The 24,124-nt window shown below is 44.6% G+C and overlaps 1 protein-coding gene across 5 annotated transcripts in view; it reads left to right on the top strand.

Moving 5' to 3' along the window:
* The first annotated feature begins 3,554 nt into the window (after positions 1 to 3,554).
* The window catches only part of ZFP62 (ZFP62 zinc finger protein), a 33,529-nt gene continuing 12,959 nt past the window's right edge, over positions 3,555 to 24,124 (top strand). For 4 of the 5 annotated variants that reach the window (XM_075998796.1, XM_075998795.1, XM_075998794.1 and 1 more), the window contains exons 1-2: positions 3,556 to 3,834; positions 14,513 to 16,864. In XM_075998796.1, the coding sequence (XP_075854911.1) occupies positions 14,527 to 16,864 (2,338 nt within the window). In that variant the 5' untranslated portion in view covers positions 3,556 to 3,834; positions 14,513 to 14,526. Of the gene's footprint in view, positions 3,835 to 14,512 lie in introns of all 5 variants that reach the window. The other variant, XM_075998792.1, reaches the window with a different exon arrangement.

Below are 24,124 nucleotides of genomic sequence, written 5' to 3'. Positions count from 1 at the left end.
TGTTCCTGTACAGCTTGGAAATGCAGTGGGGTGTTGTGTGGGGTTCTCTAGTGCAGCAGCCAGCACTACCCACCCCACTCCGTTGGCCATGGGCCATGGTACGACTTGAGCGTTATGGGCTGAGGCACTGGCCACCTGACTGCAGCCCACATGGACGTCTTCCACAGGGGGACAGGTCTGCCCTGAGGCACGGCAGAGCTCAGGCATATGCAGGACACCCCAGGGGTTCCCAGAAGTGCCCCACGTTGGAGAGGGGCCTGTGCAGGTGCTAGGGCTCTACATGTGTAGGTGGAGGCAGGACCCAGTGAGCTTTGGGCACTGACTTGAAGGGGACTGTCCACACTCAGGCTGGCAAGACTGGGCACCTGGGCTTGTTCATGTGAAAAGATGTTCTTAGAAGAGCAAAAGGGGCTGCATGGTGAGCTCAAATTGTGGGTGCGGTTCCCTGGGGAGACAGAGGAGGGCTCAGGGAAAGTCATTCCTGACAGTGCTGCCCAAAGAGATCAGCACTGGGCATTCCCACCTCAGAAGAATTCCTCTGCAGTCAGGAGGTGGTCAGCATCCTCTCTTGACGCATAGCAGTGGGTGGGACAGGGAACTCTGGCTCCATGTCTTGTGCTGTGCAGAATGAAAATTGGTCGTCAAGAAGCCATGAGCTGGCCAGGCGCGGTGGCTCACGCCTATAATCCTAGCAGTCTGGGAGGCCAAGGCAGGAGGATCACTCAAGGTCAGGAGTTCGAGACCAGCCTGAGGAAGAGCGAGACCCTGTCTCTACTATAAATAGAAAGAAATTAATTGGACAAATAATATATATAGAAAAAAATTAGCCATGAGCTGAATGCAGGCCTTGTGAAAACAGTGCTCACATGAGTCCTGTCCATTTGGAGGACAACAGTCAGTCAGTGCACCAGAGGTTGAGTTACACAAACAGGTTGTAGCTAAAAAATGACCAGTCCAATTCTTACAGATGGTGCTGCATACCTGAGCACACTCAAGCCTGTGCTTCCTTCCCCAGCACGAGGAGGGCTCCGCTGCGGCATTCAACATTCTCTTGGCTTGTTAGGTGAACTAATAGTACCTGTTTACTCTGTTAGGGGAGAACTAAACTATTTTAAGAAAAATTATTTGAAATTTCTAGATGAGACAAAAAGATGGGCAATGTGTCCTTTTAATGTCATATGGGGAGAAGGACTCAATAAAGGATTATTTATAGGAGTGTACTTTTTTTTGACTACTGTTCACTATTACTTAAAGGTCCCTGACTTAGTGAACTTGCATTTTAACTTGTCCACTTTTTTTTTTTTTTTTGAGACAGAGTCTCACTTTGTTGCCCAGGCTAGAGTGAGTGCTGTGGCATCAGCCTGGCTCACAGCAACCTCCAACTCCTGGGCTCAAGCGATCCTCCTGCCTCAGCCTCCCGAGTAGCTGGGACTACAGGCATGCGCCACCATGCCCGGCTAATTTTTTCTATATATATTAGTTGGTCAATTAATTTCTTTCTATTTATAGCAGAGACGGGGGTCTCGCTCTTGCTCAGGCTGGTTTTGAACTCCTGACCTCGAGCAATCTGCCCACCTTAGCCTCCCAGAGTGCTAGGATGACAGGCGTGAGCCACCGCGCCCGGCCTTAACTTGTCCACTTTTGTCCAGTGGACTCACAAATAATTTCTGTATGGTGGAAAAATAGCCCTAAAGGTAATGGCTTACTGCCGTGTGGATCATTAACCAGTTTTGTACAAGAATAAGCCAGCAACCTCATTCTCACCTTCCCATATTAAGCTGCTTCAAAATATCCAATTCCTCAATGGTTTTTGAACTAGTCTTTAACCTTTTTGTGGTCCCCCTATAAATTAATGGGCTAAATAAAAATTTTGACACATGTTCATTTTATATATAAATGAGTCATATTTTAATTTTTTTTTTTTTTTTTTTTTTTTTTTTTTTTTTTTTGAGACAGAGTCTCACTTTGTTGCCCAGGCTAGAGTGAGTGCCGTGGCGTCAGCCTAGCTCACAGCAACCTCAATCTCCGGGGCTCAGCGATCCTACTGCCTCAGCCTCCCGAGTAGCTGGGACTACAGGCATGCGCCACCATGCCCGGCTAATTTTTTTGTATATATATATTTTTTTAGTTGGTCAATTAATTTATTTCTATTTTTGGTAGAGACGGGGTCTCGCTCAGGCTGGTTTTGAACTCCTGACCTTGAGCAATCCGCCCGCCTCGGCCTCCCAAAGTGCTAGGATTACAGGCGTGAGCCACCGCGCCCGGCCTATATTTTAATTTTTTTGAAACAATACTTTGGCAAATCATTATCTTAGAAACGGCTTTTCTTAACCACTTCAGTACGGCACTCGCAGCCGGCACTCATGAATCCCTTTTCCTCTTGTGCGATGAGGAAAGCTTCAAAGCACCGAAAGCTTGTTTTACTTTATAGGCAGCTTGACTTGTAATGTCAATCGGAATGGGTAACATATACACATATGTTTTTCTTACGTTATTTTTAAATGTTTACAATTTTATTTCGATAAATGAAAAATTAGAAAAGTCGACGCTGTGCGCATTCATCTGTGGCTACCGACTGTAGTTGACACTCCTACCGAAGTGATTAAAGGCCTCTAGCCTTGGCCGTAAATGAGGGGTACCTGGCAGGACCCTGGCCTCGCCAGCGCTGTGTACTAATCGTTGACCTGATGGGTCCCAATCCGTCCTTATCAGGGAGAAATGGGATTATCTGAAAAATGTTGCTTGAAAAATTGGGCTTCAAGTAGTGTTTTCCTTCCCCCAAATAGCAAAGATCCTTTGTAAGAGACCATTCCTTCTTCCCCTTTGTCCCTTTACGATTAGGTCTCGAAAACTCTAAAGTCTGTTGTAAATAGCATGTCCCTGGATCTTGTTTCTTAAATCAATTTAGCCACGCTGAGCCATTTGATTGGTGAGTTTAATTTATTTACATTTAAGGCAAGGATTAATAATTAAGGGCTTATTAATCCAGTTTCTTGCCATTTTTGTTAGCTGGTTTTTGTCTATTTTGAGGAGGAGCTGCTGCATTGTAGATTTTGATGACTATCATCCAAAAATGCTGTGCCTATTAGTAGTTCCAGCAGCCGAGTGAGGGGACCCATATCTGTCCACCCCTGAAAAAAACTGAATGTCATAAACCTTCTGAATTGTGCTAAGTTTATTTTAGGGTCACTTTTTCTGATCCCTGGTGAAGCTGTGTATCTTTTCATATTCATGGTTTATTTGTATTTCGTATTCTGTGGGTTGTTTTGCCTTTCATGTTTATGTTTATATTGGATTGTTTGCCTTTTCATATCAACTTGCAGGCACTCTTTAAATACTCTGGATATCTTTTTTTTTTTGAGACAGTCTCACTCTGTCGCCCCAGCTAGAGTGCCGTGGTGCCAGCCTCGCTCACAGCAACCTCCAACTCCTGGGCTCGAGCGATCCTCCTGCCTCAGCCTCCCGAGTGGCTGGGACTACAGGCACGCGCCACACCCGGCGCGGGGCCACCACTCCGGCGTGTTTGTGGGTGGAGTCTGGCGGTCCCAGCCCCGCCCCCATGGGGGGCACGTAAGCACGTGAAAACAGGAAGGCCCGCCCGCAGTTGCCAGGCCGCACCCTCAGCACGCCTTGCGCAGCCGCACTCGATAACTAGCGGTTGAGACTCCAACCCCTCATCTGCGCCGCCGCCGGCCGGTACCACCGAGTCGGTCCTCCACCATCCCAGAGAGGCCTCGGAAGTGCCCCAGGACCGACGCGGGTTCTTCCGGCCGGGCCGTCTGCGCTTTTGTCCCGCCGGCGGCCGGGCTCCCGCGGCGCCGCCGGAGCTAATACGTGAGTCCACGGCTGCCCGCGCTCCCGCCCCCGGCCCTTGCCTGTCACGCCCTTCCCTCCTTGGCCGAGTCTGGTCCGCTCCTCCGGCCTCTGGCGGGTCTGGGAGGAAGCGTGCCCGTCCGCACACACGTCCCGGGAGGCGCTTCCGCAGCAGTGGAGGGGAGGGAGACGGCGGGCGGCGGGCCGGGGTGGAGGGCTCGCCCGGGGCTCCGTGCAGGCTCCGACTCCGGCCGGCCGGCCGGGCCAAGGTCCAGAGAAGGGCCGGGCTCCGCTCAGGTGTTCCTCGACCGTTCGCCGCTCTCGGGTGCGAGGGGGGCGCTGAAAACGAGCTCGCTAAACACCCCCCTTTTGTGCTCCCATGGCGGTTAAGGTTGGCCCTGGCACTTGAGAGTGGACACGGGCGTCACAGGGACCCTGGGGGTGACCTGACCGACATTCCGCCCACCCCTTGTTTTGGTGGGGGTGATGTGGAGAGACTCGGGCCGCAGGTGCGGAGAGACCCCCGGAGGCGCTTCCCGGCCCTCACCTGTGTGCAGATGGGGGTGCGCCTGGAGGAGGCGACTCGCCGCGGGCCCCAAAAGCTGAGAAGTTACTAGAAGGAGTTAATTGGTAGGGAGAGGAAGGTCAGAGAGTTTCCTAGACCGAGGACAGCCCGTAGGAACCCAGGTGTTGGTATGTAACTGATGAAAGGGAAGTGCCAGTGCTGGGTGTGCTGCTCGGATGTTTAGACTGGGCGGCCAGCAGGAGTGTTTTCTTCTTGAAAGCACAATGCTGTTTTAAAAAAATCAATTTGGGCCCGGCGCGGTGGCTCACACCTGTAATCCTAGCACTCTGGGAGGCCGAGGTGGGCGGATTGCTCAAGGTCAGGAGTTCAGAACCAGCCTGAGCAAGAGCGAGACCCCATCTTTACTAAAAATAGAAATAAATTAATTGGCCAACTAATATATATAGAAAAAATTAGCCGGGCATGGTGGCGCATGCCTGTAGTCCCAGCTACCTGGGAGGCTGAGGCAGGAGGATCGCTTGAGCTCAGGAGTTGGAGGTTGCTGTGAGCTAGGCTGACGCCAGGGCACTCACTCTAGCCTGGGTAACAAAGGGAGACTCTGTCTCAAAAAAAAAAAAAATCAATTTGGAGCACGTACATTCATATGGCTCAGATATTAAAAGTATGAAAAGTTATCAGTGAAAAGATTTCCTAGAGATCTGCTCAGCTGTCTTCCTAGGCTCTCCTCCCTTAGGTATCCACTTTTGTTCTTTTGAGTGTATCTTTCCAGGATTTCTTACGCAAATACTGGCAAATGTAAATGTAGTTAGTTCCCTATTTTTTTTTACACAAATGCTAGAAGCCCTCCTTCTCCCTCTTTATCTTACAGATCTCTACACTTGAGAACACAGTTGTTTTGTTTTACAGAGCTGTGGTATTGGCTATTGTTCGGATGTTTTCAAAGGTCCATGATTTTTTTTAGATCTATTCAGGGACAATGGGTTGTTTCCATTTTTTTGTTACCTCAAACAATGGTATACTCAATGACAATACTAGGGTAAGCGTTTAATAATTTTTGTTTTATGTTTTCATTAACTCAACCATATATTGGCAGGTTGTTAAATTTGAGCAGTTATTATTACATTCAGTCATGTAGAGTCTAAAGAACAGATAAAACAGCCATTCCCTCTTTGAGACTTGTAGCTATGAAGTTTAGTCTTACACTAGCCTGGTAGACTGATTTGATCCATGACTTGTTCGAGCCATTCGCTGCCTCTTTAGCTTCAGAAAATCTCTTAGCCTGTCTTTCAGAATCTCCTTTGCTTACCTTCTTCCCTAGGATGACTGGAACTCTCTTCTCCACTACCAGGTATGAGAATGTTCTATTTTATTTTTTTACTTTAAAGAAAAATCACCTTTCACTTTTGTTTCTGCATTTAAGCAATAGAACCAACTTCTGTTAGCCATTTATAATTCTGATATTTATAAATTAAATGCAGGAATTACTAGAGCACAAACCCTATTCTCTCTCTGCTCATCTACATATCATTTACTCCTTAGTCCCATCTTTTATTTGTACATTCTCCCCTTTCAGGTACGTTTTCTTCTGTATTGGTAAGCATTTTGTCATAACATTTCATCTTGTTTTCTCTTTTTCTGGTCCTCTTCAAGTTAAATATAATGTCCAGGAACATAAGATACAGAATTCATAACTGACATGTGAGATGGTAGATTGCCTTGTGGAGTATGGTTGGACTCTGAAAATTCAAAGTAGTTGCTGGGATGCTGCACCTGTTGCTTGTTGCAATCTGTTGTTACTAGGAAGGGATTTTTAGCCAGGGTGAGCCGCAGTTCTTGCGAGTTGTCTAGGCTCTTGGAGAAGTGGCTCCTGACTCTCCAGGGCAGGGACAGCAAGAATGAAGGGCAAGGCCTTACTATTTGCAGTCCAGGCATTGGTGGTAGTGTGTGGACAAGCATACAAGTGCCCAGAGGTTGTAAGTCATACAGAATTTGGGAGGAGTAGATGGCATTCTATGGCTGACACTTTTGAGTACTGTAATTAGGCTGTTAGAGTCATGCTTCCTGTTAAACACTGGTTGGAGAGGACTCTCTCATTCAGCGTCTCGAACACTTAAGAGACTCAAGCCTTCCTGGTGTGGTTGCTCCTGCCTGTGTTCCCAGCTACTCTGGAGGCCAAGGCAGGAGGATTGTTTGAGCCCAGGGGTTCAAGGCTGCAGTGAGATATGATCGAGCTACTGTAGTCCAGCCCAGGACAGAGCAAGACCCTGTCTCAAAAAGAAAACAACAACAACAAAAAAATGGAAAAAGAAATTCAAACCTTTGCAGCCCTTTGGAGGAGATGTGTTTTTGGAGAAATTCCTTGTTTGTGTCGTAGGGCACACATGACTTAACTATCACATTTGTCTAATTGATTGGATTATAATAACACCTCTTGGAACTCTAGGACTTTGTTCTTTCTCCCCTCGATTCATTCTCCCACTGCAAATAGTATGAGTGATCTTTTTAAAATGTTTTCTTATTAACTCCAGTACATTCATTGCTCGGATCCAGCAATTATCAGGATTCTGCTATGTTTCATCTTTCCCTTTTTTTTTTCTTAATTGAAGTATTTTAAAGCAAATTCTAGACATCATGCCACTCTACCCTAGCATACTTCCACCAGTCTGCATTAAAAAAAAAAAGATGCTTCTAACATAGCCACAATGCCGTTATTATACCAACTAAATTAAATATGACTCCTTGGTATTATATAACATAGGTTGGCAAACTACTGGGCCTGTGGTCTGTTTTTGTATGGCCTACTAGCTAAAAGTAGTTTTTATATTTTTTAAGGAACGTTAAAAATAATAATCAGCAGTCCTGTATGGCCCACAAAACCTAAAATATTTGCTACAGAAAATATTTGCCAGCCCCTGATTTAATAAATAAGTGATCTCCCAAAATACATATCCAGGTTTGCTACTCCTTTCTCGGAAAGTACCAAGGATCAAGTCTGGACTCCTTAGTATGAGGCAGCCCTGTGTTTGCCCACCTGTCTGGCTTTCCCTGCCACCAGATACACGGGGGATGGTTAGCACCGGTCCCTTTGCACCTGCTCCTCCCTCAGCTGGGAGTGCCCACTCCTTTCTTCCTGAAGTTCTTCTTACTCCTTTGAGGCAGTCTGTCCCTTCCTCTTCTTCCCCTTTCCGTGCCCCGTGTTTGTCTCTGTCATTTTCATAACATTACTGTTTCCTGTCAGACCCTCCTACTGATCTGCAGGTGCCTTGATGGCAGGGCCTTGTCTTATTCATCTCTGTGTCCCCAGGGCCTGGGGACAAACCAGACAGTCTACAGATCATAATCTAAGTTCCTTGCAATGCTCAACCTCAGAAATGACTTAGATATTAGAATGCATCTTCAGTATTGTTTAGGGGTAACTATTTTGTTACATTCGCTTGATTGCCTTTATATTTTAGCAACATTTACTCTAGTGCTATCTTGGTGCTTTTCTGCCTCTGTTTTTGATGGATCTTTTCTTAGTATTGATTAATATTTATTTCATTTCAAACCATCTTATTTTCTATGAGAATGCACATTTATATTGATACATTTTGATTTTACTCAATAAGAGGATTAGATGAGCTACGTCGGATGATGGGACACTGTGCCCCAGTCCAGACAGGAGGTTAGGCAGAGCCAGAACATGGAGACTCCTGGCGCCTCTGCCAAAGTTAGAGAGGTAAGTAGGGAAGTGTTTGTGATTTCGTACAGACTAGACCAGTCAGCAACCAGTCAAACGGAATCCTAGAGCACATGAAGGGAACTAAGAATTAGTCTGTTGAAAAGAGCTGGGGAGAGGCAGGCAGAGTGGCAGTGAGGGGTGAACCAGCAAAGTCCATTCTGTGTCCAGGGAGTCGCTCCGAGTGGCTGGGTGCAGGTTTCAAGTGCCACAATAAGTAGCCTGGGAAAACTTGGCATTGGGGAATGACCAGGTGTGCATTTTACAAAACTCTTGATGGCTGTTGGAGGATTAATTGGGCAGGGATGACAGTGAAGGAAGAGGGACTGTTCAGAAGAGAATTCAAGGGGCTTTAAAAAAAGTAAGGCCTTCACAGTAGGAATGGTGGTGGGGCCAAGGGTGGGAGCTTGGGAATTGTTTAGGCAATAAAATCACCTGGTCTTGGGCTGTTTTGGATGTGGTGAGAAAAATAAAAAAGCTCACTTCCGATTTCGGCAAAGGGAAGAGTGGGGTGGGTATGAGAGTCTGTAATTGAAGGGAGCACTTCAGGCCTGAGGTGAGGATCTGAGAGACCTGGCTTTTAGGAGTGGTAGGAGCCCTGCGTGTGAACAGGGCTGCCCAAGGAGCATGGGGTGTCCAAAGAGGAGAGGTTCAGGGTGGAGGCAGGGGGCAACAGCCAGGAGGGAGCACTGGAAGAAGCTAATGCAGTGTGGTCTGAGTGGAAGAAGTGAGATTGAGTGGACGAGGCACAAGGGAGACGGGACGTGAATAGGAGGCAGGATGATGAAGCAGTACCTGGAGGGGAAGGTATAGTTGAGAGAATCTTAAATTTACTTTCTGAAATAGTTTTAAATATGCAGAAAAATTTCAATAATAAGAACAATAAAAAGAGAGCTTTTGCTCAGCAGGTACACTTCTAGTTAACATTTTACTTCGTTTTGTCTTCTTGTTCTTCCATACATACAATTTTTTTCCTGAACCATTTGAAGGTAACTTACATACATCATGGCCCTTTACCCCTAAGTACTTTGGTAAATATTTCCTAAGGATAGGGATATTTTGTTATATAACTACAGTATAGTTGTCAAATTCAGTAAATTTAAAGTTGATACCGCTTCTATCTAATCTACCATCCATATTCCAACTTTGTCAGCTGGCTCAATTGTTTTAACAATTTTTTGCTCTAGTATAGATCTAGTTGAGGTCAGGAATTGAATTTAGTGGTGAAGTCCCTTTAGCCTTCTTAATCTGGAACATTTCTACAGCCTTTCTTTGTCTTTTATGAAAATGATATGTTTGAAAAATACAGTCTCCGTTTTCCTACTTCTCTTTGAATGGAATATGCTTCATTTTGGATTTGCCTGATGTTTCCTTGTGATTTAGTTCATGTAATGCATTCTTATAGGTGATGTGTCCTCAAGGTGTCACTACGGGAAGCACATGTCCATCTACCTCCACTGGAGGTATTTATTTAGAATGCAGGCCAAGGCATTGTCTAATTTCTCCACTATATACTAATTAATACTATGTTTTCCCTTGTAACTAAAGACGCAGTCTCTGGGGGAATATTTAAGACTATGCAGATGTCCTGCTCCTTGTCAAAATTTCCCCTTGGATTCACTGATTCTCCCCTGATGCAGTTTTTACTTTGATAGTTGCAGAATGCCGATTTTTCCAATTCTATGATTCCTTTCATATTTACCAGCCAGTGCTCACATTCTCCTGTAAACAAGAGGCCTCCGTTTGTCCCCGTTTTGTATCTGTGGACGCAAAATCCTACCTTTGATGGCTTATAGTTCGCTGCTGTCCTGAATTTCTGTGGTGCTTGAATCCGGTGTGTAAGCTGGCTCTTGCGGTCTTGCGCCGTGTCCCCCCACCCCATTGTTTTGAGCCCTTTCTTACTTGCTGGCCTAACAGGATGCCCCAGTTCATCATCTTGTATGTTTCCTGTTCCCAGCCAGGAGTCGGCCTTTTCTTTGAGGACCTCTGGTTCCTTTTAGTAAGTGATGGTATTATAATAGAGTCCCAGGAGATGGTGCCAAATGTGCTCATTACCACTGAGGTAGTTTTGTTTCTTGGCCTTTCAGCAAAGAGAGCTAGGGAATATATGCACATATATACACATATGCATACAGATGTGCAGACGTGAATATACATAAATTTATATACATGCACATACATATAATTTAGAAATCATAAGTTCACACCAGTACTCTCAGTACATCCCCACAGGTTCTTTCTTGCTTTCCCCTATTTTTATGTCCTTCCAGGAGAGCCCTGGCTTCCAAGCAAATCAACACATTTACTCAGTTCCATAATACATCTAAAATTGTTTCAGAATTGCTCTGCCCATACCACTACAGAAAACAGACCTGCTAACATAATTCAATTGTTTGCACTTCTTCCCTCCTACCCCCTCCAGACTTCCCAAGACTGAATATACCTCTATAGTCAAATATTATTTCCCAGGCCGGGCGCTGTGGCTCACGCCTGTAATCCTAGCTCTTGGGAGGCCGAGGCGGGCGGATTGCTCAAGGTCAGGAGTTCAAAACCAGCCTGAGCAAGAGCGAGACCCCGTCTCTACTATAAATAGAAAGAAATTAATTGGCCAACTGATATATATATAAAAAAATTAGCCGGGCATGGTGGCGCATGCCTGTAGTCCCAGCTACCCGGGAGGCTGAGGCAGAAGGATCACTCGAGCCCAGGAGTTTGAGGTTGCTGTGAGCTAGGCTGACGGCACGGCACTCACTCTAGCCTGGGCAACAAAGCGAGACTCTGTCTCAAAAAAAAAAAAAAAATATATATATATTATTTCCCTAAGTTACTTGGATTTGTTCTTTGTTTCTTTTTGTTTGTTCTCTTCCTGTGGTTATGGTATTCATATAAAACACAAATGAGTTCATTTGTCTCTGTTTACTTTCTGTTTTAGCTGTTTTTTTACTTTCCTATCCTCATGGATTTAATTTTATTCTTTGAATATGCAGAACATTATTATGCTTCCATAAGTAAATACTGTACAGAGAGCTATAGAGTGTCTGTCTGCCCCCACCTGCCATCCCTTCTGCTCCTCTCAACCCCTTGTAAGTAACAAACTTCATTGTTTTCTGGTTTATCGTTGTTATAAAGAGAAGCAGATACATACTTGTTCTCTTGTTTTTCTTCTTTTGTACACGAAATGTAGCATATATGCTCTTTTATTCACTGTGCTGTTTTTATTTTACAGTATGTCCCCCTTGTAGTGCTACATTGTGTATATATGCCATAGTTTATTTAAACAGTCTTCTATGCTTGGATATTTAGGTCGTTTTCCAGATTTTTCAGTTGTACGTAACGCTACAATGAATAACTTTGTGCATGTATAGTTTTGCATTGTTGGTGTATCATCAGTATAAATTCCTAGAAGTGAGATTTCTGAGTATACGCATACATGGTTTTGTTAGATATTGGCAAATTCCCCTCAACAGAGGTTGTGCCAATTTGCATTCTCAACGATGTATGAGAGTTCCTGTTTCCTCCACAGCCTCATCAACAGAGTATATTGTTAAGCTTTGACTATTTGCTAATCTGACAGATGAGAAATAGTATCTTACTGTAGTTATTTGCCTTTCTCTTATTGGGACTGAAGTTGAATATCTTTCCACATATTTAAGGACCATTTTAGTCTATTTTTCTTTAGTTTTCAAAAATTATTTGTATATTAGGGATATTGGCCATTTTATATGATGTATCTTGCAAATTTTTTTTTGTACTTTGTCATTTATAACTTAATTTTGCTTATGGTATTTTTGCCATGCAGTTTTGTTTTTATATAGTCAAATTTATAAATCTTATTCATCTGAGTCACAGTTAAAAAGCTTTCTCTATACCTAAGTCTTGGAGGCATTTACTGATTTTTTTTTTCTATTATTTGTATTTTATATTTAGAATTCTGTTCCATTTGGAGTTTATCCCTGCGTATGGTGTGAAGAATGGATTTAATTTTATCTTTTTCCAAATGGCTTTACAGTTGTTACAACACTATTAAAAAGACCATTTTTGGCCAGGTGTGGTAGCTCATGCCTGTAATCCTAGCACTTTGAGAAACTGAGGATTGCTTGAGGAGGCCAGGAGTTCCAGACCAGCCTGAGCATCATAGTGAGACCCCATCTCTACAAAACATAAACACATCAGCTGGGCGTGGTGGTGTGCACCTGTAGTCCTAGCTACTCGGGAGGCTGAGGCAGGGGGATCGCTCTAACCCAGGAGTTTGAGGTTACAGTGATGATGATGCCATTGTGCTCTAGCCCAGGCAACAGAGTGAGACCCTGTCTGAAAAAAATAAATAAATAAATGCAATGACCATCTTTTCCCCCAGTAATTTGCAAAGCCATGTTTATCATTGATTTCTGTGTGTAGTTGGGACAATTTCTGGATACTCTGTTCTATTCCATTTGCCTGTATATTTATATACTGGTACCATGCTGTTTTAATTATAGGGGTTTTATAGTATATTTTAATATCTAGTATAGCTAGTACCCCCTCATAGCTCTTCTTTTCATTTTTTTTCCTAGCAATTTTTGTGTTGGGATTTGGTTTTATGGCTATAGGAAGTTGAATGTCTTTCTGTCCTGAGGGCTGAGAGTGAGTACAGATGGAAGGCCAGGGCTGAAAAGGAAACGGATGGAGCAGGCTCCCTGGTGTGTGTTAGAACAGGATTCTGAGCATAGGTAGATAGTATGTTGCTGTTTATGGTTCTGGAATTCCACTGCCTACCCAGTAGCCCTTATATTTTAAGTGATGTGGAATGTTTGTAATAAAGAAAGGGAGTCGGGGAACAAGGCCATGCTACCATCCCTCAATGGCCTGTGATGATCTTACTTAGTACTTAATATTGCTTAATATTTAATTACCAAATAGTCATTTGGGGGAACTCTCATAGCTGAACCACCTTTGGGTTTAACGTCTAGGGAGTGACGCTTTTATTTTATCTTCCTAGCGATCCCCTGAGTTCATACTTTGTATGAACTGTAAGTTTTAATTCAGAGTCTATTGTTGCCATAAGCATAACTTATAAGTGTGATTCTTTATACAAGTCCACTCCAAAGTCTGTATCTTACTTGTGTTGCCCCTGCCACCTCCTGGCATGTTCACAAATAGAATTTCTGAGTAGGATTGACAGAATTGCCATGTACTGACCTAGGAGAGTCTGATACCTGGGGTACGAGGGGGAGATCCAAATTTTAACAAAGTCTGATCATGAATGTCTATTGTCTGAGGCTGAAGAATAACTAGCCTGGAACTGTTGTGTGTGTTATCAGGACTTAGTCTATCAGTAAGTGGATGCTGATGGGGTGCCAGTCATGGGTAGATTGCCTTCAAGGGAACAAAGGGTCCCTGCTCAGGCCTAGAATCTTCTTTGAGAAGGAGTGTGCAAACTTTCCTGAGTCATGTGCTTTATCTCCAGGTTCCGACCCTGATCCAGTAACCTGACTGCATATTCTTAGTTATAATACTATAATGAATAATAAATAATAACAACATATAGCACTCATCAAGTGACAAGTATTGTTCTCAATGCTTTACGTGTTCTGTCTCATTTCATATTCGCAAAGACCCTATTGCCTTCATTTTACAGACGATGAAACTGCTACACAAAGAGGCTAAGTAATTTTCTCAGGGTCATCCAGCTAGGTATTTGGACATAGGCAGTCACTTCCTTTGCTTGATGGTTTGAGGTTTTGCTTCTCACCATTTATATGCACTGACTATGGTAGCCAGTTCATAACTAGGAATGAAAGCCTCTTCACAGCAGGCCAGAGCATGTTCTTCTGTATAGAGTTCTTCCCTGGCCACCCACTTTCCAGAGTTGATGTTTTCCTGGGAGGGAAAGTCCAGGAAGCCAGATCGACTCCAGGCAGCTGCAGGTTGCTTTGTTTCTCATCTCTGAAATTACTGTCCTCATAATTTCATAACTGTCTCCCTGATACCTTTACCCAGGTACTGATTTCTCCTTTTGTTTAGTTTTGCCTGTTCTCTGTTGATTATGTCTAACTTCTCATAATCAAAAAAAAGTTACACCTAACATTTGTCTTACTAATTTTTCTGTTTCCTACTCTTCAGAGATTTCTTCTGTCCTCTGTTTTTCCATGACTAAGTGACATTGTTCAAATACCAGTCACTGTTGCCTCTGGTTCTGTGTGTCATTTCACCTTTCTCTAATGCTGAGCTGTTATGCAAGAATAGAAAAGCTCTTTGTTCCATTGAAAATACAGGACTCTAGCAGTTTAATGTTAGCCCCACAGGGGCAGATATTTTGTTATGTCCACTTTTGTGTCCCCAGTACTTAAAAATGATACCTCTCTGATAGCATGCTGTCAGTAAATACCTGTCAAATTAATGAGTGAATTTTGATGTGATTCTTCGTTTTTTTCTAAACAAAGTAAACAGGTATCCTTTTTATTTTCTTGGTTTAGTGTCACATTTGAAGATGGGCACTGAGGATGAGGAACCAACTGAAAAGTCTGAAAATGTGGGAAATGCAGAATGTAAGTGGCCAAAAACGGAAAGTCTTCACAAGGATCCTGTGCAGGAATCTAAGGTTGGTGAAACATGTGATTGGGATAGCAAAATAGAGAGTCAATGGGAAAAGCCGGCAGGAAAAAGGATGAAGGAAGACAACAGTGGCATAAGGGAGATAGTTGGCAAGGCCAAGAACATGGCAAACTTAAAGACGGAACAGGGGGACAAGACATCTGAAAATAGCTCACAACTGAGCCCAAAACACATCCCATACCAGACTGTCCCTGCAGAGCAGAAAAGCAGTGAACAAGGCAAGTGTGTGGAGAACATTAATGGAAGCTCTCACCCCAGTCTACAGCAGAAAACCAGTGCTGTTAAGAAATCACATAAATGTGATGAGTGTGGGAAATCCTTCAAATATAATTCCCGTCTAGTTCAACATAAAATTATGCACACAGGGGAAAAACGCTACGAGTGTAGTGACTGTGGAGGGACTTTCCGGAGCAGCTCGAGCCTGCGGGTCCACAAGCGGATCCATACTGGAGAGAAGCCGTACAAATGTGAGGAATGTGGAAAAGCCTACATGTCATACTCCAGCCTTATAAACCACAAAAGCACCCATTCTGGGGAGAAGAACTGTAAGTGTGATGAATGTGGAAAATCCTTCAATTATAGCTCTGTCCTGGACCAGCACAAAAGGATCCACACTGGAGAGAAGCCCTACGAATGTGGCGAGTGTGGGAAGGCCTTTAGGAACAGCTCTGGTCTCAGAGTCCACAGAAGGATCCACACAGGGGAGAAACCCTACGAATGCGACATTTGTGGGAAAACCTTCAGTAACAGTTCTGGCCTCAGGGTCCACAAAAGGATCCACACTGGCGAGAAGCCCTATGAATGTGATGAGTGTGGAAAGGCCTTCATTACTTGCAGAACACTTCTCAACCATAAAAGCATCCACTTTGGAGATAAACCCTATAAATGTGATGAGTGTGAAAAATCTTTTAATTATAGCTCTCTTCTCATTCAGCATAAAGTCATCCACACTGGAGAGAAACCTTATGAATGTGATGAGTGTGGCAAGGCTTTCAGGAACAGCTCAGGCCTCATAGTGCATAAAAGGATCCACACAGGAGAGAAACCTTACAAGTGTGATGTCTGTGGCAAAGCATTCAGCTATAGCTCAGGCCTTGCAGTCCATAAAAGTATTCACCCTGGGAAGAAAGCCCATGAATGTAAGGAGTGTGGAAAATCTTTTAGTTATAACTCACTCCTTCTTCAACATAAAACGATTCACACTGGAGAGAGACCTTATGTATGTGATGTATGTGGGAAAACTTTCAGAAACAATGCAGGCCTCAAAGTCCACAGGAGGCTCCATACTGGGGAAAAACCATATAAGTGTGATGTGTGTGGGAAAGCCTATATCTCACGCTCTAGCCTTAAAAATCACAAAGGAATCCATCTTGGGGAGAAGCCCTATAAATGTAGCTATTGTGAAAAATCCTTCAACTATAGCTCTGCTCTTGAACAGCATAAAAGAATTCATACAAGGGAAAAACCCTTTGGCTGTGATGAGTGTGGAAAAGCTTTCAGAAATAATTCTGGCCTTAAAGTACATAAACGAATCCACACTGGGGAGAGACCTTACAAATGTGAAGAATGTGGGAAAGCCTACATCTCACTCTCAAGCCTTATAAATCATAAAAGTGTACACCCTGGGGAGAAACCCTTTAAGTGTGATGAGTGTGAGAAAGCCTTCATCACATACCGAGCCCTTATAAACCACAAAAGAGTTCATCTTGGGGAGAAGCCCTACAAATGTGATGTGTGTGAGAAATCTTTTAATTACACCTCACTCCTCTCTCAACACAAAAGAGTCCACACTAGAGAGAAACCCTATGAATGTGACAGGTGTGAGAAGGTCTTCAGAAACAACTCAAGCCTTAAAGTTCATAAAAGAATCCATACTGGGGAGAAGCCCTATGAATGTGATGTTTGTGGAAAAGCCTACATCTCACACTCAAGCCTTATTAATCATAAAAGTACTCACCCTGGCAAGACACCCTATACATGTAATGAATGTGGAAAAGCTTTTTTCTCAAGCAGAACTCTTATAAGCCATAAAAGAGTCCATCTTGGGGAGAAACCTTTCAAGTGTGTCGAATGTGGGAAGTCTTTCAGTTACAGCTCTCTCCTTTCACAACACAAGAGGATCCACACGGGGGAGAAACCCTATGTATGTGATAGGTGTGGAAAGGCATTCAGGAACAGCTCAGGCCTCACCGTGCATAAAAGGATCCACACAGGTGAGAAACCCTATCAATGCGATTTGTGTGGGAAGGCGTACATCTCACATTCAAGTCTTATCAACCATAAAAGTGTCCACCGTGGGAAGCAGCCCTATAATTGTGAGTGTGGGAAATCCTTCAATTATAGATCAGTCCTTGACCAACATAAAAGGATCCACACTGGAAAGAAGCCATACCGATGTAATGAGTGTGGTAAGGCTTTTAATATCAGATCAAACCTCACCAAGCATAAAAGAACACATACTGGAGAGGAATTTCTAAATGTGACAAATGTGGGAAGTCATAGTGGCACATCCCAGAGGAGAACCTACGAGGAGGGAGGGAATGCTCTGGATGGGACCAGGAGGAGGATGCCTCTGTAGCAGGTGGGGTTTACTGAGTCTCAAGGATTGCAAGTGGAAGAAAAACCTTACGAATGTAAGAGTGTCTGAGGTCCTTGTTCGTGGGTTATACTTTACATAGTGTAAATCACTGTAAAGGATCAGGAGCAATCTTTTCTATGTGATTTTTCAGTCATAGCAAGGAAGGCTCCAGTGTCAAGGTACTTTAACCCTTATAGAATATAAAATACTCCCTACTGGGGATAAAACCTATCGAAGGGATGGAATATGAAAAAAATCTTCAAAATAAGCAGACATTTCTGGACATAAAAGAAAACACAATTGAGGAAAGGACTTCAATTAGAAGTCACATAGTCATGATCAGAAAGTTCATATTTGGATGAATTTTGTGAATAAAAATGTAGGAAATTCAGGTACACCTTTGAATCCCAATAATACATTAGTTAGTGTGGAAAAAAAATCTAAAAAGGGCCTACAACAGACAAATTCAGGGAGAGATAGGCTTCAGGGAATATAAATTTATTTAATAATAGTGATCTTGAAGTATAAACTTGATATAATTGAACGGCTTGAGGGGGGCAGTGATGATTTCTGAAACAAAATCTGGATTTCCTTGTAGGAAAAACAGAAAGCAGACTGTTATAAATGTAACAGAGATAGGAGAGAGTCACTCATGGAAAAGGCAAACTGATTGGAATGTACTAGTGTGATATACTAGTTGAGTGGATGGAACTGTTTTTTAAAGTTTCAAATCAGCCCCCTCAGTGAATGATGGATGTGTGATGAGTGAGAACCTGAAAGGTGGTATTCACACATTTATGCTACAATAAAGGGTTCTACCTTGGAGAGGATCTTGACACAATCCATAATCAGTGGGACACATCTTCAGCGTGAACTTGCACCTTATATGACAACTGATTCAGGGATTCCTATGATAGGAATGTTGGGAAGGAGGGCATTTTATTGTAGGAGCTAAAAAGCTAAGTAGCTACCAGTAATTCAAGAGAGAAGGAAATTCATGTTTCTTAATAATCTTGTTAAATGTTTGATTGTTTTGGAATGTGTTATTGTAAAGATTTCTTGCAGTATATGTGTAAATTGTCTGTTGTAAAATGTTATGAATGCTTTGTTCAGGGCTCACTCTCTTTGCCATGAAGGCCAGATAGTTGTGGTGTGAAGTAAGGTGGAATTCCAATAAAGACATTCCTTAAATGAAAACAGACTGTGACTTACTTTAGGTGGAGGGATACACAGAGCCAATCCTGTGTCAGGTCTTTGTGAGGTAAGTTATACCAGATCCAAACCAGAGAAGGCAGCAGGGGACTCATCCCACAGGGCTGGGAGCTCAGCTGGTTTCAGCAGAAGTTAGATGGTGCTTCACTAGGAGACCCACAGGGTGGATTTTGAGGGAACAAATGTTGTGATCCTTATAATGGGAGTGGGCAGGCTGTGTGTGTCATCACAGGTAGAATTTTTTTTTTTTTTGAGAGAGAGAGTGCCACTGTGTCACCTGGGCTAGAGTGCCATGGCATCATCCTAGCTCACAGCAACCTCAAACTCCTGGGCTTAAGCAATCCTTCTGCCTTAGCATCCCGAGTAGCTGGGACTGCAGGTGCACACTGCCATGCAAGTTTTGTAGAGACAGAGTCTCATTCTTGCTCAGGCTGTTCTCGAATTCCTGACTTCAAATGATCTTGGCCTTAGCCTCAGAGAGTGCTAGGATTACAGGTGTGAGCCACTGTGCCCAGCATCCAGGTAGAATTTAACGTGAAGTATTGCTAACTCTGTATGAAGTGATTAACTAGGTAACTCAAAGGATAAAAGTAGACTCTTCTGACAGTTGAGTAACCAAGAATACTGTGGGGGCAGGGGATACCAGTAGAGGCTGAATTCTAAGTCTGGTCTCTCTGGGTTCAAGAGAACAATCTGTAGCCAGGTAGGATTCCTAGCTCTCTAGCTCGATAGTTCCCATGCCTCTCGCTAGGAGTAATTCTTTGACTTTGTTTCCAAGCTCCCACCAGTAAGTTTTTTTCTTCCCCCAAGGGCTGTATCTTATTTATCTTTTTATTCCCAATACCCAGTGGCATATACAGTAGGTGCTCATAGATGTTTGGGAAGTGAAGTAATAAATGAACCTTATGTTTTCTAGCCATCTTGTCCAAGGAGAAGTCCATTTAGGGCAGTGTTGAGCTGTCAGTCAATAATTCAGTGGATAAGCAGGATATCAGTGAGGCCCCAGGTAACATTCCTGCTGCTTCCCCTTCTTTTAGAGTCTTGCCACTTTTCTTTCTTTCTTTTTTTTTTTTATTATCAGTGCTGGCAAGGAAGACTTTTCTCTTTCACTCTTGCAGTCTAAATGGAGTTTCTCAGGCCACAGTGAGGTGAATCTATGGTGCAAGCCATTGCCATTCCTCCTCCTCGGTCTTTATTTGCTCTGACCAAAACCTAGAATCATACATGATTTCTCTCTCTCACTCTACTTCCCCTGTCCCATCCCATCAATCCAACCCATTAACTAGTCCTCTGAGCTCTATCTCAAAAATATATTCCTTATTCAGCTGTTTCTTAGTAGTTCCACTCCTGCCACAACCCAGTTCATCCCTTACCTGGGGTCTTGTAATAGCCCTGTGCATCATACCTCCATGCCCAGCTAACCTTTCTATTTTTTTTTTGAGACAGAGTCTCACTCTGTTGCCCGGGCTAGAGTGCCGTGGCATTAGCCTAGCTCACAGCAACTTCAAATTCCTGGGCTCAGGCGATCCTTCTGCCTCAGCCTCCCAAGTAGCTGGGACTACAGGTACGTGCCACCACGCCCGGCTAACTTTTTCTATATATTTTGGCCAATTAAGTTCTTTCTGTTTTTGATAGAGATGAGGTCTCGCTCTTGCTCAGGCTGGTTTCGAATTCCTGACCTTGAGTGATCCTCCCGCCTCGGCCTCCCGGAGTTCTAGGATTACAGGCGTGAGCCACCGCACCCAACCAGCCACTGCACCTGGCCCCCTTTTCTATTTTTGTAGAGCCGGGGTCTCACTCTTGCTAAAGCTGGTCTCGAACTTCTGACCTCAAATGATCCTTCCGCCTCAGCCTCCCAGAGTGCTAGGATTATAGGCATGAGCCACTGCGCCTCCCATCTAGGTAGAATTTAACATGAAGTATTGCTAACTATCTATGAAGTGCTTAACTAGGTAACTCAAAGGATAAAAGTAGACTCTTCTGAGCATTGAGTAACCTCCTAGCCTCCTCCCCACGGTCCACAGAATAGAAGGCAGAGCCCCAGAGGCTTCATGCTCTTGGCAAAATCCTCAGCCCTTCCTCCCCAACCAGAGTCCCTGCCTCACTACCACCGTCTACCTGGGAGACCATTGCTACAAAGCCCATTCTGCCTTTTGTCCTTATATGTGTACCTTATATTGCCACCAGACAGGGACTGCACTCCCATAACATTGTACATTTTTTTCACCTGAGTGTTTCCTTCCCTTCCATAACACAAGGACTTTCACTGTATCCCCTGGAGCTCAGAGTCCACCATTAGCAAGATTTCCTATGTTCTCTTCACCTCTTGGCCTTACTGCAAACTAGCAATCCTCTGGGGGTGCTGTTTCCCTTGCACTTCTCTCAAGCGGGGCTGCTTTTCTGCCATATCCCATGTTTCCAGGTGGGATAGGCAACCTGCATGCTCCTATTGCTGCTTGAGGACCATTGTCACTCCGTCTTCCTAAACTGCCCCCTCTCTCCACTAAAGTTTGAAATCTCTTTACATTAAACAACTGCCAGCCCTTCTTTCTGTAGCTGTCTGCAGATCCTGGGTTGCTCTCCATCATTCCTTTTTTTTTTTTTTTTTTTTTTTTTTTGAGACAGAGTCTCACTTTGTTGCCCAGGCTAGAGTGAGTGCCGTGGCGTCAGCCTCGCTCACAGCAACCTCAGACTCCTGGGCTCAAGCGATCCTCCTGCCTCAGCCTCCCGAGTAGCTGGGACTGCAGGCATGCGCCACCATGCCCGGCTAATTTTTTCTATGTATATTTGTTGGCCAATTAATTTCTTTCTATTTATAGTAGAGACGGGGTCTCGCTCTTACTCGGGTTGGTTTCGAACTCGTGAACTCAAACGATCTGCCCGCCTCGGTCTCCCAGAGAGCTAGGATTACAGGCGTGAGCCACTGCGCCTGGCTTCCATCATTCCTTGAAGACTGTAGCTCCTGTCTCACTGTCACTTTCTCCAAAGAGAATCCTGTCCTAATTCTGGGCAGTTTCTATGACTTGCGGGTGATGCTTTCTATGCACTGGCCTCTGAGGTCTTTAACCTCTGCTTCTCTCCTCCGATGAGCTCGTGCTCCATCCCACCTGAGGCGTCCCTTCCCCATGTCATGTCATTACCAACAGCTGCAGCCTCTCTTTCATCTCAATTCCCAGTAAGCCACTCTCTGACCCCACCTCCTAGCTTCTCCGTGTGCTCCCTCCAGTACCCTGCCAGGACTCCACCCACCAGTAGGTGTTGATAGGTGGGGGGAAGGGGAGAGGTGGTAGGGAGCTAAGGAAGACAGCGTCTCTGACCCAGCTCCACACTGGAATATGATGACCACACTTGCCCTCTGTCCTTCCCTACATGTGGCCCTGGCAAGCCTGGCCCTACCCACAAGCTTGGAGTGATTTATTGAGGATCTCCTGGGCACAGTCCACTGTCCCAGGCACTGGGTGACAGAGAATGGCAACAGAAGTAGACCCTGGTAGATGAGGAGGAATGAGGGAGAAAGGCCACAAGCAAAACCAGCCTGATGGATGCCCTGCAGTAGACTCTGCAGGTTCTCAGAGGACAGTGACCATGACCAACCAGGAAAAGGGAGGTAGTGGTGACATCTGAGTGGGACATCGAATTAGGTTTTCTGAGGGAGGATTGGGAAATAGGATGGCCTGAGCAAAGGCATCATTGAAAACACTCAGGCTTCCTCCAGTGAGGCTGGTCTCTGGCAGGGCTGATGTCTGGTGGGCAAGAAGGAGGTGGCTGCGGAGCGCTTGTTCCCAGTAGTTGTGGCTCTGATGGGGTTTCCATCTGCTAAAGATGAGACCAGTTCTGGCTGTTTTAGATAATCACAGGTTTGCTGAGGTTTCCACGTGCCCACACACCCCTGCCTGAGCTCCCACTGGACCTAACGCACCATCTGTTTTCATGGGAGATGCAGGTTAATTAACAATGGAGAGGATGGCCACAGCTCGGATGGGGATCTGAGTGCCCTGCATGCCAGGACACACTCCTCCATCTATTCGGAGGCTCTGGAAATGGTCCCAGGACCTCACGTTTGCCTTCAGCCAGACGTGAGCCTCTTGGGGCTGATCCCAGACATGATGGGGTGTCTCAGTCTCTAGCCCCTAAAGATCCAATGGGCTCACATGTGCCACCCTAGGGACGAGAGGTGGTTTAAGGACCACCCCCAACCCCTTCCAGAAAATGATATGCAAGAAGAAAAAATAAGCAGGAGGAGAAGAGAAAGCACAAAGGAAAACCTGAGTAAACAATGAGTATGCAAAAGCCTTTCACACGAGTGTACATCTCTATTAGTGAATTTGTCTGAAGGTGAAAGCCCGAAAAATAATTGTGTCTGTTTCATGTATGGAGATCCTGGGGGTGAATAGCATGGAACGTCAGCCATGCAATGCAAGGGAAATTACCTTCATGGGGCTCAAAAACAAGAGAGGATCACCAGTAGGATGACACCCGAGGCCCAGTTAGCTGCAGACAGACATTGGGAACATGAAGTCTCCTTTATCAAGAGGACCTAGAGGAACTGGGGACAGCTGCCCCAGGATAGTCCCTAGGCTGGGAGGATTCTTCATGCTTCTCCAGCCTCAGCCAGGGGCCTTGGCCTGGAGACATGGAGAAGGAAATACAAGATAGTACTTTAACTGGCTTCCTCTTCCCGCCGAGGAACTGTTCCCATTGAGACCTGGCATCACTTCTCAGGCCATGGATGATGTTGGTTATGCTCAAGGAGCAGTTTGTGTGAACCCTGTGTAGAGAGGCAGCAAAGTCTAGTGGCCAAGAGCATGTTCTGTCTGCCGTGAAGCCCAGATTCAAGTGAGCATTCTCACTTATTCTCAGATACCTTTAGACAAGTAACTAAACATTAAAAAAAAAATTTTTTTTTTTTGAGAGAGACAAGGTCTTATTCTGTCACCCAGGTTGGCGTGCAGTGGTGCAATCATAGCTCACTGTAACCCCCTGGGCTTGAGCAATCCTCCCACCTGTCTCCCAAGTAGCTGAGACTACAGGCATGCACCACCACACCTAGCTATTTTTTAAAAATATTTATCTTTTGAGATGGGGTCTTGCTATGTTGCCTAGGCTGGTCTCAAACTCCAGGCTTCAAGTGATCTTGCCTCAGCTTCCCAAAGTGCTGGGATCACAGGCATGAGCCATCGTGCCCAGCCTAACCCCTTTTTATGCTTCTGTGGCATCACCTGTCTTTTGTCAGGATAAGAATAGTAGCTTATCCTGTTTGTAATGAGGGCTGGAAAATTTGGAATGAGAAGTGTGTATGAGGGTGTGTCAAGTAAGTCCTGCAGGGAAGTGGCCTCTGCCCAAGGACTCGGCATCTAGATGCTCAAGCAATGGAAGACAGCTCCTATCTGGAAGTCAAAATCCTTCAAGGACCACCCCACATGCAGACACAACTTGGGAAGAGATGTGAGACATGAGGAAAGTGATTCTTTCAATATGGTTACTCAGTGGTATCTTGTTTCTAAGCAAACATGCTCTGTCTTTGTCAGGTTGGAAAAGTGTTAGCAGCTTGAGGGCCTCCAGCTTTGGTCCAGTGACCAAGCATTTTGGGTGTGGTGAGGGCTGCTGCACATGGGCTTCTCTGGCCGGGGTGGCCTACCCACTCATGCCGTATGCATTTTGCTTCCCCTGTGTTTTCCTGGCA

The sequence above is a fragment of the Microcebus murinus genome, chromosome 30 (genome assembly GCF_040939455.1).
Source record: "Microcebus murinus isolate Inina chromosome 30, M.murinus_Inina_mat1.0, whole genome shotgun sequence".
Classification (NCBI taxonomy): Eukaryota; Metazoa; Chordata; class Mammalia; order Primates; family Cheirogaleidae; genus Microcebus; species Microcebus murinus.
This window is presented reverse-complemented; position numbering and strand designations above follow the sequence as displayed.